At 51.3% G+C, this 13,097-nt stretch overlaps 1 protein-coding gene across 8 annotated transcripts in view; it reads left to right on the forward strand.

Moving 5' to 3' along the window:
- LOC142568075 (G patch domain-containing protein 2-like) overlaps nucleotides 1-13,097 on the forward strand; it is a 127,035-nt gene that overhangs the window by 59,646 nt on the left and 54,292 nt on the right. For 6 of the 8 annotated variants that reach the window (XM_075678172.1, XM_075678170.1, XM_075678174.1 and 3 more), the window contains one exon: nucleotides 1,686-1,730. The exons of the other annotated variants lie outside the window; for them this stretch is intronic. In XM_075678172.1, the coding sequence (XP_075534287.1) occupies nucleotides 1,686-1,730 (45 nt within the window). The remainder of the gene's footprint in view (nucleotides 1-1,685; nucleotides 1,731-13,097) is intronic. 8 annotated transcript variants of the gene reach the window in all.

The following is a 13,097-nucleotide window of genomic DNA, read 5'->3' on the forward strand; positions in this document are numbered from 1 at the left end:
GCCTGCAAATGTTGTGCACTGGAGGAGGTGAATTTCAAGCTCACCATAATAAAAAAAAAAATATGTGCCATATGTTGCCTTAAATGCCTGTTTTAGGTTTACCCTGGGAAGATTTTCTAGTGAGAACGGTAGCTTACAAAGAATTATTGCAGTATTCACCCAGTTCCTTTTTTTTTTCTATGAAAGTTACGTCTTAAATTGCTTGGGCGGTGTGATCTGAAAAAAAACCAATATTGCATTTTTGGCATCCAAGCATCAGACCCAGCCAAGCCAGCATCATCGCCATCACAAAGAGACAGCTATGGGTGGCGACAAAACAAACTGTCTCGCATGTCATGGCAATGACGATGCTCTGCTTTCAGTCTGATTACGGAGGCACAGTTACACAATAAGGTATTTGGATGTTCAACTTGTGGCAACACATTGCATCACGTATTCTTGCTGTTTTAGAGATTTGTATGCGTTGCAGGATCAACCAGCCACGTGGTTAGTCTAGGCATGGGCCACAATCGCATTTGCGATTGTCAGAGTCGTTTGATGAATGCAGACTATCAAATTTGCTACGGACCATACGAAGGATGACATGTTATGCTCTTAATAAACAGCGGTAAAGTGCTGTCCGAGAGTGGAACCATAAATATTAGGTAAATAAATCCCTATTCTGCGGAAGTTAGAAGTTTGCTGTTATTGTCTTTTCCGTGCTACCAGAATAGGAAACATGCTACATTTTTCTTGCTAAAGTATCAGGGGCCCGTTCGATTTACATTTGGTTTTGGGAACTCTAATGTCGTTTTACGTTAGTTTTCTACTTTGAGTCCATAAAAGGTGGGTGCTCATTCAATTCGGTGGTCGTGTGTTGGAATCGGGGCAAATACTGCCAATGAGTCAGCGGTGTCTTTCTGTGCTTTTTGTGAATGTTGTTTAATCAGAGCCGTTGGATAATTCTACCAGTTTCATCGGCCTCTTCAGGGTCAAATAAGCAGAAGTTGACTGTATCACTATTCCTGCTCAACTAAGGGGCCAAATCAGCACACAGTCGTGCAGGTGTGATCTCAATTACTAAACTTCGTCCTTCTGGCTTCAAGCGGCTTCGTGACTTTGTAAACTTATCATTTTCAACAATGTACTGCGTGATAAAGAATTATATAAACATTATTAAAATTATCTGACGGCACAATTCAAACACAAAACCTCTAGCACAGAAGCCTGATATCAAAACCATTAAGCCATCGACGTATGCATTGACAAATGATGTGAAATGCCCTTATGAATTTATCGCGGGCAGGCCGGTGCCTTGAGACACTTGCCACATTTCGATTTGGCCACCTCGACGAGTTCAGTCGTTGCAATTAACAATTGTGCGTGTTCTCGGCGTCTTCTGCCCTTCGAAGAGTATAGATTGCTCTGAAATTTACTACAATGAAGGCATATAAAGGACAATAAACAAAGCCACAAGAACGTCTGAATCCACAAGCACGAAGATCGCACAAATCCATGTACTTTCCATCATTCCTGTGGTGGGTCAACGACTGCAGCAGCATGGTTCCCTCTAGTATATTGCAGGAAACTCTATGGCTGGCAGTGCTGTGAAGCTGAATAATCGAGCATGTCTAAATTATCAGTAGGCAACTGTATTTTTTGTTGTCAACTGGTGAAAACATTGTGCCTCTCTCTTTATCTCTCAGGGTGGCAGAGCCATTCGGTCTGGCCGGCGGAGGCTCGCTAAATCGGTGAGTGCCCTGGCCACATGTGGCATCAGTAGATGACAACAGTAGACTTGTCAATGACTAGTTCGCCTCCACAGTTTCTAATACCCCTGTCACACGGCAAATCTAATGTCATTTACAACGAATGATATTCGCTGATAATGCCATTTGTTTGCTGTCACACGGTAAAATGTAATGACATTCGTCGAAAATGACATTTACGAACGAATGAGTTCGCCAAACTCATTCACATTCGTTTGGAACCGAATGTGTATCCTCGACACCACGAGTGTACCAGTGTTTCGCAAACAGTACATGCTTCTTTTTTTGTTTTAACAAAAATCACTATTATTCTATCAATTTTATTACCTAATTATTGCTTTAACGACATTGAAGTCCACCACATGCGTAAATACAGAAAACTACTCTCAGTCCAGTGACCAGACAGCCGTCTTTAGCTTTCGCTGCAGCAGTCGTGTTGGTTTGCACCAGAGCATCGGCCGCGGCCGCTTCAATTGACTTGGCGTAAAAGCACGCGCGTGTTTTCCTGTGTCACGCGCCAAGAATGAGGATATTTGAAGCCCGCATGCACATCAGAACGGCGATGACATGCAACTGCTCTTCTCGTACCACTTTAGCAGATGTAGCGGACGCGCCTATCGTTCTGTTCGCCCTGTTGCTTGCCTTAGCTTCGGCTTGGCTCGACTCGACTTCGTTGGCAATGTCGACAAGTTAGCGATCGAACGCTACGGTTTGAAAGCAACGACTACATATTTTAGTGGTATTTAGCATATTGGAAAATAATTATTGCACAAAAGTGGGTTTGAGGCGTGTATTTTTTTTTTACCATCGTCATTGTCATCATATTCAAATGACATTAGTTTTCGCCGTGTGACAGCGCGCTGTGATAATGACATTAATCGCAACAAATGTCATTTGTTGGAAATGACATTAAATTTGCCGTGTGACAGGGGTATAACTCGCGTTTCCAGCTGCCAGCTCAATCCCCACACCAGCATGCCATTTGCTGGTTCTCCGATTGTCCATAAATTGGCACGTATATTCAGGTGCTCTGTCTAGCTTTCATTTATACAGTATTAAACAGGTTTTTCGGACTCCTATAGTTCGGACCCGATGGATATTCCAGACTTCATATATGCATCGTCAGTGTTCCTTTAGAGCTAGTGCATACTCGCGAACTGTTTTTCAGATGAATTTAGGGCCCAGAGTTTCATTTTCTAGACTAGTCGCTCGTCTTGGATGCCATCATGTTGCATTTTCAGCTTGTCTGCTGGCCTGGCTTGGGTTCCAGTTGGCAGCTTTATGGCTGCTAAGACTGGTAGGCGCACACTATTGCCATGCCCACTCTTCCTTCGCTAACAAATCGCTTCAGGGGACGGAACTTTTTCTCTTTAGAGTGCAGCTCTAGGCACCCTGTCATGATCCGCCCAGGTTCGTGTATGAGGAAGGGCTCGAGGCACCCTCCGTTAGACAGACTCTCCGCAGCGTGGTGATGAACGATGACTGACCGCCGAGCAGCTGTGCTCGCCGGTGTTTATATATGTGGTGACCAATGTTGCCTAACGAGCCTGACAGACCACTGAGCATGGCGGGTCAACGAAGATTATGCCTGAGGGGGCGTCACATGCTTGTTACAGCCCTTTACCCCCAGTTTGTTTGTTGACAAAAAAAAAAATGTCCAAGTTCAAAGTGTGAGGCTCTGCCTCCGTCCCAGCCAAGTCGACGGTGCCTGCTATCCAGGCGAGCAACGGTCTGGCGGCCTCCACGGTCGAGTACTCCGCCTGGGCACTGGTGTTAACGGGCTGGATGTGGCAATTCCGGATGCTGCCTGAGCCAGCCTCGCTCCATCCAGAGGGTCCGCTGTGGTCGGCCTTGTGAGTGGTGCCGGACTTGACACCGGCCCAGCGGCGCCGTACCACTGGCAACGCTTGCCACTTCCGAGGTGGGCGGTGCTCCGCTGAAAGTGACTGTTGTTGCCACTAGTCCTCCTGCGGGCTGGAACTCTGAAGTGGCAGTCGAGGGTGCTGGCCAGATCCCGAGGCGATGCCTAACAGGGTCGGCTTGTCTGTGCCACGTGGCCCCATCTGGCATGTGGACGAGCAGCGGTGAGGCGCTGGCAGCAGACACCACCTGTCAGGCAGACCAGGGTGGGCTAGGATGGAAGTTCCTGGCGAAAACTGGAGCTCCCAACTCCGGCAAACGCCCAGGATGGCACCCTAGGTCAGCAGCCAGCTTCTGCTTCAGTTGCTTCAAGAGCACTGTGGATCGAAGGTCCAGATGCAAGACGTCCAAGGGTGTCTTGACCATTCGACCCAGCAGGAGTTCACAGGGGGCACGGGCAGTGACATTGTGGGGCGTGGTCCGGTACTGGAACAGTATCCGGGCAATCTGGGTCTGGAAATCTCCAGCCTGGCTCTTCTTGAGCTTGTGCTTGATGGTTTGTGGATGGAGCTTGTGCTTGACGGTCGGCTGCACCGTTTGAAGCAGGGTGGTACGGCGCAACCATCATCCGGCAGATTTCGTTCTTCATCAGCCAGGCCAGGTACTCTGTCCTGGTAAAAGCAGGACCATTGTCGGATACAATCACATCCGGCAATCCCTGGGCGGCGAAGACCTGTCGTAGCGCAGCAATGGTCACGCCTGCTGGTGGGTTGGTGACAAGTACAACCTCCACCCACTTCGAAAAGGCACCTACTACCGTCGGGAAGTAATGGCCCTTGAAGGGCCCCCAAGATCCACGTATAGGCGGGACCAGGATCTCGTGGGAGTGGCTAGGGGGTGATTTCCACATGACGTGAGGCCCGCTGATGCTCCTGGCAGATTTGGCAGCTCTGCACCATGTGAGCGATGTCCTGGTCCAGGCCAGGCCACCAAACATGGTACCGGGCCACCATCTTGGTCTTTTTTATGCCAGGATGACCCTCGTGCAGCAACTGCACGACCCTGGACCGGACACTTTGTGCAATCACCACCCTGGAACCCCACAGTAGGCAGCTCTGCTGCAAGTTGAGCTCCACGGCCTTTTGGCTATAGGCCTGCTGGACCAATTACTCCCCACGGGACACTGCCGTGACCACCTGAGACAGAACTGGGTCCCGGCTGGCCGTTTGCGATACCCCAGATCTGCAGACTACCTCCAGGTAAGCGTACTCCAGCATGAACATTTCAGCAGGTTCTGGAACATCATCAGGCATCTCTTGCAGGGGCAGGCGGCTCAGGGCATCGGCAGGTCCCAGGTCCTTTCCCGGACGGTAAACCAGCTGGTAACTGTAAGCTGCCAGCCTCAAGGCCCAGTGTACCACTCAAGGAGATGCCTGCATGGGAACTGCCTTGTCAGGCCCCAGCAGTGCCAACAGCAGCTTGTGGTCCGTGACCACCTCGAACTTCCAGCCCCACAGATACTGGTGGAAGCGTTTGACACGAAACATGAGGGCCAGGCCTTCCTTGTCCAGCTGGATGTAGTGTTGCTCTGCAGCATGAAGCCGACGACAAGCAAATGACACAGGGCATTCCTGGCCATCCTTGTCCCGCAGTACAGCAACGCGTCTACGATCAGGACGACAGACTTTGCAGGATCGAAGTGTACCAGCACTTGAGCCTTGGTGATTAGCTCCTTGCTGTGCTGGAAGGCCCGGTCCTGCTCCTTCTTCCAGACCCATTGCTGACCATCTCGAAGCAGAAGATGGAGCAGCTATAGATGCTCCGACAGGTTCGGCAGGAAACTCCTGTAGAAGTTGATGAGGCCGAGGTAGCTCTGAAGCTCCTTCTTATTCTGGGGCTTAGGCGCCTTGAGCACAGTATCAACTTTGCGGGGAGCCGGGGCTAGGCCAGTCTGGGAAATGACATGTCCCATTTACTCAACACTGGGGGCCAGGAAAATGCACTTCTCCAGCTTAAGCTTGAGACCGGCGTCCTGCAGTCATGCCAGGATGTTGCGCAGGTTCTGCAGGTGGTCCCCGTCGTCGCTGCCAGTAACCAGGATGTCATCCAAGTACACCGCCACGTGCCTCATGCCCCTGAAGTGGTCATCCATCTCCCTCTGAAGTATGGCTTAGGCTGAGGCCACGCCAAACGGTAAGCGCATGTACTGGAAGAGCCCCAAAGTTGTCGATATTGTGACATACTTCCGGGAAGCATCCTGGAGCACCAGCTGCTGGTAAGCATCTCTGAGGTCGAGCTTGGTAAACTGCTGTCCACCGGGCAATGCTGACCAGAGATGTTCAATCCGGGGCAATGGGTACCTCTCGACGGTAGCAAAGGGGTTGATGGTAACCTTGAAATCCCTGCAGATCCTGACACTGCCGTCTCGCTTGAGGACTGTTACGATGGGAGCGGCCGATTCAGTTGTCTTGACAGGCACCAGGATGCCCTCTTGCTCTAACCATTGCAGCTCCTGGGTGACCCCGCCCTTCAGGGCGAATGGCAGTGGGCGAGGCTTGAAAAAACGTGGCCGGGCTCTCTCAGGTACATAGATGCCAGCCGTCGTGCTGTCAAATGTGCCCACCCCTGGCTAGAAGAGGGACTTGAGCTCGGTCAGAAGGCTGGGGACGTCTTTCACCGCATGCACACTGGCTGCCTGGTACTCTGGCAGACAAACGCCCAGCGCATGCATCCAGTTTTGGCCCAGCAGCGTCGGCGACAACCTCTTCGTTAAGCAAAGGGAAAGGGTTGCCTCCCTGTCGCCAAAGTGAACGCTGACCTGTGCCTTGACGGATACGCCGGGGAAAGTACGCTTGAAGAGTTTCTCGGCCATTACTGACACACTGGCCCCTGTGTCCAGCTCCATGAAAATGGGGTGCCTGCAGATTTTGACAGTCAGCATGTATGGCAGCACAGACGACGGTACAAGGCCTGTGTGCCACATGTCGAAAATCAGTGGCTCCTCGGCCACGACGTGGAGCCTGGCCACGGAAGAACTTGAGCCTACTGCCGCACACCCCCACCCCGTACCCTTGCGACGGCTACCCTGGCCGCAAGCTTGTTTGGTACCTAGGCTTGAAACAGGCTGCTGCTGCTGTCCGTTGTTCGTCCTTCCCCTTCGGCATACCTGTGCTAGGTTCCCAGTTCTTCCGCACATGAAGCATTGTGCTTGAGAAAACATGCACTGTGAGGGGGAGTGGGCACCACCACAGTGACCGCAGGTACTGCCCTTTGTCGCCAACTTCTTCACCATCGCTTACGCCGACGGTGAGCCAGTCGCACGGGCAATCTCGCCGGCGTCCTTGGCAGCAGCTTCCATTGCCAGCGCTGCCTTAACGGCATCGTCCAGCAAGGGGTCGGGAAACTCCAGGATTCGCGTCTGCATGGCGGGATTGTTGATGCGGCAGATGAAATCATCCCGGAGCAGCGAGTCCAGTTGGTCCCCGAAGGTGCAGGCACTCGCTGATACTTGTAGAGCAGCAGCAAACTGCCCGAGGGTCTCTCCTTCCCGGCGGCTCCGGTTGTTGAAGCAGAAATGCTCCATTAGTGTGGACGGTGCTGGGTTGAAATGCGAGCGCAGTATGACGAGCAGCTCACCCAGTGTCTTAACATGCAGCGTGGCTGGCTTGAAATGGTCGAGCAGGAGACTGAAGATGTGGGTCCCGCAGCTGGCGAGGAAAATGTCCCGCTGTTTGGTCTCGGCTGTGTCGTTTGCCCAGAAGAACACATGGACTTGCTGCTCCTAAATTGGCCAGGTGGATCCATACCCCTCGAACGGCTCAAGCCTTCTGTACAGTGGCTGGGTGGCAGCAACGGGCGGCAGTGTTTCGGCGTCAAGACGGCGTGGGACGATCCGTGGGTACTCGTCACCAGTGTCACAATCTGCCTTGGTTCGTGAATGAGGGAGGGCTCAAGGCACTCTCCATATGACAAACGCTCCGCAGTATGGTGGTGATGAACGATGACTGACTGCCAAGCAGCTGTGCTCGCCGGTGTTTATTGGTGCGGTGAGCAATGTTGCCTACCGAGCCTGACAGACCGCCGAGCCTGGCGGGCCAACGAAGATTATGCCCGAGAGGGTATCACGTGCTTGTTACACACCCATTCCTGCGTTCAGCGTCGGCATCGTTTCTCAGTGTAACTGAATGAACGAGCACAGCGAAAAAAGAAAGCGGAGCGCAGCGTGAAATGAGAGCAGGGTGCTTGAGGAGGAAAGTGGAGGAGGAGCGAAGGGGGAACAGCCTGCACATGTGCCGAGTTGCCAGTTGCCGGCGGCCATGGCATCCGCTGCCGCATGGGCGAGATCTCATCAGTGCTTGCAGGGGTGGAGAGGGTGGGTGTGTGGGCAGGGTGGCTTAAGAAGGGGAGGGCTACACTCGTCTCCAGCATGTGCTGTTGAGGTCACTCCACAGTAACAGCATATGTAACGGGGATAACTGCTCCTGCAAGAGGATTCTAATTCTCTAATCTAATTCTCTAGTCTAATTTTTCTTCTATGCTGAGCGCCCGGCGTCTTTTTTATCCGAGCTTCGGTATGACGCGAGTTCTCGCTTGCACGACGCCACAACGGTCTCTGGCACTTCCATTTCTCTATGGCGTGGCGTCGAAATGATGTTGATGTTGATGCGGCTTCACGCGCAAGCGCACAGGGCGCTTGGAGGCCATTGTTCCAACCTCTGAGGCTTGTTGTTCTGCCGGGCTGGCCGATAGAGATGACGCAGCGCCGTGTTTGCGCGACGAAAAGTGGAAACTTTACGTTTTAACCTATGCGTACACAATAAGCTGTTACGGTTTATGTGGATACAAAACACATTATGTTCAATGGCCGGTGAGTCGGGGATTTGACTTTACTCCTTTTAGAACGAAACTACTGTTTAAGCGGGTACGGTTTAAAGAGGTTTTACTGTATTGTATTACATGATTGTAAGTCAACTCCCCCATGTTGCATCACAATGAAAATTTATTAGTTGCTGGACTACTTGTCTTCACTTGTACCATTGTCCCCTCTACTGTTGCTGTGGTCCAGCGAAATCCCGCACTTCGCATACAATTTCATCATGATGTTGCATGGAACAGCTGCCCATGCTGAAAGCACCCAACCTGACACAGTTGTGAGGGTGGCGCAAGTTTGTGGCCTTCCCCTGCCAGCCACTTGTACTCACGGCAGAGCAGTCCTTAAAAGGCTTTCTCGTGCCTAAGTCGAGAGGTTGTAGCTGTCCCATCAAACTGCTAGAAATCACGAGCATGTCTGTGTGCTCCTTCTGCAGCTCCACGTTCACCTTCACTGTGAGATGGCCTCAAAAGGAGTCCTGACACAAGGAGTTTGGGTATGGGATGTTTGAGGGGTGTCCTTGGCCTTAGAAGCTACACCAAGCAGTACCACGTAGCCCTTCTCATTGATTCACACAACTACACCTTGTGGGGTCTTTGGGTCTCACAGGAGTACCAACCACTGTGGGTTGAAGCTTAGCCACGGGGCTGCGTCAGTCGCAAGGGGCTACCGCGCACTCAGACCGCAAGAGGCTACTGAGCGATGCACGTAAGAACACCGTTTACTGTCTCCGGCTGCTCCCAACACTGCACAAACGTCCGGTCCTGGGGTAGTACAGGAACCAAAGGTACCCCGCACCAAGGGCGAAAATACAGACACGGGTGCCCATAGCACGTCGCTGCGAAAGGACAAGCTCAAGCTGGGACGCACCACTAGGAAAAGTCCCGATGGCTATGCCACCTGCTCTCGTGATAACCAATGGGCCAACTTGCGAGAGCTTGGGCAATCTCCTTCGGCTTGACCCTCCGATAACTGGGGCTCCGCATATTGCGACCTTGTGCAAGCACTATGCACCCGTTCTTTGGTTTAGCGACTGGAAAGGATCAACACAAAGTATTCTCTCACTGGCAAAGGCACTGCGCGCGTGCTCAAGTCCTAGGCACAAAGGTGTCAGCGAACGAGAGAAAAGTATGTACGTACCCAGTGCTGTCCCGGAGGGCACTTTCATTTCATTAAAATGAGGTTTTAAGTACATGTACAGTGGAACCCCGATCATACGACTTTCTCGGGACCGTGAAAAAGCATCGTAAAATGCGGGCCTCGTAAAATCCAAAGCTAAATTATGGCTATAAATATACTACTTGTTTCGCGCGACGGATTTACAAGAAACTTCAACGTAAACTACTAACATACACTGCAGGGCTTGGAAACCAAATTACCAAAAAAAGTAAATGCGATAAGAATTAATGCTGCAGTACAGGTACCAATCATGCTTTATTGAAAGGAACATTTACGGCACTCCACTGCCCACTGCTGCGATTCCCGCCAGCCAGCGCAAACTTTAAAAAAAGTCGGTAAGTTTCTTTTGGACCTTGTTTGATCCGTGAATCAAGAGCTTTCGCTCGAGTTGGGCAATGTCCAAGAGGAGGTCCTCTGCGGCGTCGCGTGGACAGATGAAGTTGCGGATGCCATCTGTGTGCCGTAGCACCTCGGCAAACGTTGTAAGCACAGGCACGGCATCTGTGGCATCATCGTTGTCCTCGTCCGATGTCTCAGTGGCGTCGGCACTAGGCAAGGCCTCCTTGATCGCATCATCCAGCGACACCTCACCGCAGATCGCAAAATTGTCGTCGGCCTCCACATACTCTGCAAAGGTAGTGGTGAGGTTTAAATCCTCGAAATCGTCGTCGGCGAAGCCTGCATTGGCCTTGAGCGGCATTGAGGTTGTTGTGTCCCCAGCAGAGGAGGCAGTCTCTCTCTTAAAGTCACGGTGCTTGAACGAGTTAGCGATGGTGCTTCGCGAAACTGCGTTCCACGAACTGGCAATAAAATGCATGGCGTCGAGCCCAGTGATCTTTTTTTACGACTCACTGCACTCCATAGCTGCCAGCCGACGCTGCACTAACCGCTTCCGGTACCCTTGCTTGACGCAATTGATGATGCCGGCATCCAGCAGCTGCAGCCGGCTTGTGCAGTTGGGCGAAAAAAAAAACAACCTTTATTTTCTTCAGGCATGACGTATCGGGTGGGTGGCACGATGTGTTGTCCATGAAAGGCAATATTTTCCTTGCCTTAGCACTCATTTTGTTATCCAGCTGCTGCAAAAATTGCTGAAGAGCGAAGGCATCATCCACGCCTTTTCATTAAAGTTGTAACTGCACGGCAGCATCTTCAAGTTCTTAAAGCACCGTGGATTTGCAAACTTTACAACAACGAGCACGTGCAGCCTCTCGGAACCGTCCTCCTTAGCACAGAATAGTGCCGTCACAAGCTCCTTACTATGCTTGCCACCACGACAGCTTTCACCCTTAAATGCAAGGGTTTGCTCGGGCTGTATATGGTAAAAAATATCGCTCTCATCGGCGTTGAAAACGTCGCAGGGCTTGTATGCAGTAATCAATCTCCGGCAGCGACTCCATCCATTCGTTCACCGTCGAAACGTCCACGGAAGTGCTTTCTCCGCAGGAGCGGCTGTACACAATTCTGTTTTGTTTTTTGAAGCGATCCAGCCACCCGTTGGATGCCTGAAAGTCATCGATGCCCAGACGCAATGCCACAAGGTCCACCTTCTTTTTAGAATAGCGCCGTCAACGTTGATTGCAGAGCTCTGTGCTTGATGCAGCCACTTAACGAGAACTTTTTATAATTTCTCATTCTGTCCTTCTTTTGCCGCTTTATGCTTGAGCCTGAACTTGTTGACATTCTGCAATATCACCGCTTTGCTTGTCAGGATCGTTTTAAGCGAAGATTCGGGTATCTTAAGGTCCCGGGCAATGCTGGCTTTTGTGGCTCCATGCCGCTTTTCCGCTTCCTCGATAATATTCAGCTTATCGCCGAGCGACAGAACTGTCCGCTTTCGGGACATTGTGCGTCGTGTTGCTCCACTCAACTCAAAACCTCCGCTGAATGCTGGTTGCTAGGATTTGACAAAGAACATGTGCAATAAACCTAGGCATCTCCGCGCCACCTTGTCGGCGATCTGCTGCTGGGATAATGGAAGGTGAGAAACACTTCCCCAATGTGACGAGAGGCAATGCCGCCGAGAAGAGAGGGAGAAATTGATTGTGGAGAAGAAAAGGCGCTATTTCAGCACAGCGAGCATCGTGGGCGGCTGCTGGTGGGGCCGAGAGAAACAAATGATGAGACGAGGCAGGGAAGAAAGCTGCGCCGGAGCGAACCGGTCGAGCGATGTCAAGCACTCCGCATGTGGAGAGACGGAGCGAGGAAAGAGACCCGCGGCACTTTTCTTTCGTCTGCCGTTCCGTCCCGCGCTTCGCGAGGGTCGTCATATAACGCGGGTCAGGCGTAAAATTGCTTCAGATAACCGGGGTATTTAATGCATTGCTTCTATGGGGACTTCGCCGGGGCTGCGCAAATCCATCGTGATACCCGGGTCATCGCAAAACCGGGGGATGTATAACCGGGATTCCATTATATCTCTAAGAAGATTTCAAGGGGAATTTCATTTATTTCATGATGCAGTAAAACCTCGTTAACCCTTTGAGGGTCGAATTATTTTGAAAAAAAACTTTCCCAGGTGGTCAAATTACTTTATTGCGGATCTTGAATGTACAAAATATGTAAAGGTGGGAATAAATAGTAAAAAATAATAGGAATTAGGAATAGGAATAGGAATTAGGAATAGTAAATTAGGAAGAGTATTTTGGTGTCGGCATCACTCAGAACTGCAACATGTTCAATAGTATTTCCGAGCGTGGTACTCCTTGAAACACGGTTCTACGCACAGCGCCTTATCGCAATCTGCACACCTAAAATGCGTGTCTGTTCTCTTGGAGCGAGGAATTGTGTTGGCGCACACGACATCTCTGTGTGCGGCTACCTTGGGCAGAGGTCTGAGGCACCCTCTCGCGTAAGCGCGTTGCCACAGAGAGCGAGAGTACCTCGTGAGCGGTGGTGATAAACAAGCTAACAGCAGTGCCAATCAAGATAGAAATCAACTTCCGCCGCCCCTGCGAGTGCGTGCCGACAAAGAGAAAAACCACGTTTCGCGCGCCTCCGTTGCGATCACGCGGCGGAACCGAAACCGCGTTGCCACTGAGAGCGAGAATACCTCGCGAACGGCGCTGATAAACACGCTAAGAGCAGCGACAATCAAGATAGAAATCAACTTCCACCGCCCTGCAAGAGAGTGCCGACAAAGAAAAAATTGATGTTTCGCGTGCCTCCGTTGCGATCACGCGGCGAAACCGAAACCGCCAAAGGGGCCTTGCCGCAGTCTGAGCGACGCGCTGAAGCTAGCACCAATTTCAAACGCATCTTGTAATTGCTAAGAGGTGGCAGCACCTCCCGGTGAGCACGTATCGTCATTATGGCGCGAAATTTCAAACGGAGGATCGGAACCGTACCCGTACGGCAAAGACCTTGCGGGACAGAAAACAGCTGCCTTACATGTACGGCGAAAACCTTCAAAGGGTTAAACCGTACCCACTTAAACAGTA

The sequence above is a fragment of the Dermacentor variabilis genome, unplaced genomic scaffold (genome assembly GCF_050947875.1).
Source record: "Dermacentor variabilis isolate Ectoservices unplaced genomic scaffold, ASM5094787v1 scaffold_16, whole genome shotgun sequence".
Taxonomy (NCBI): domain Eukaryota; kingdom Metazoa; phylum Arthropoda; class Arachnida; order Ixodida; family Ixodidae; genus Dermacentor; species Dermacentor variabilis.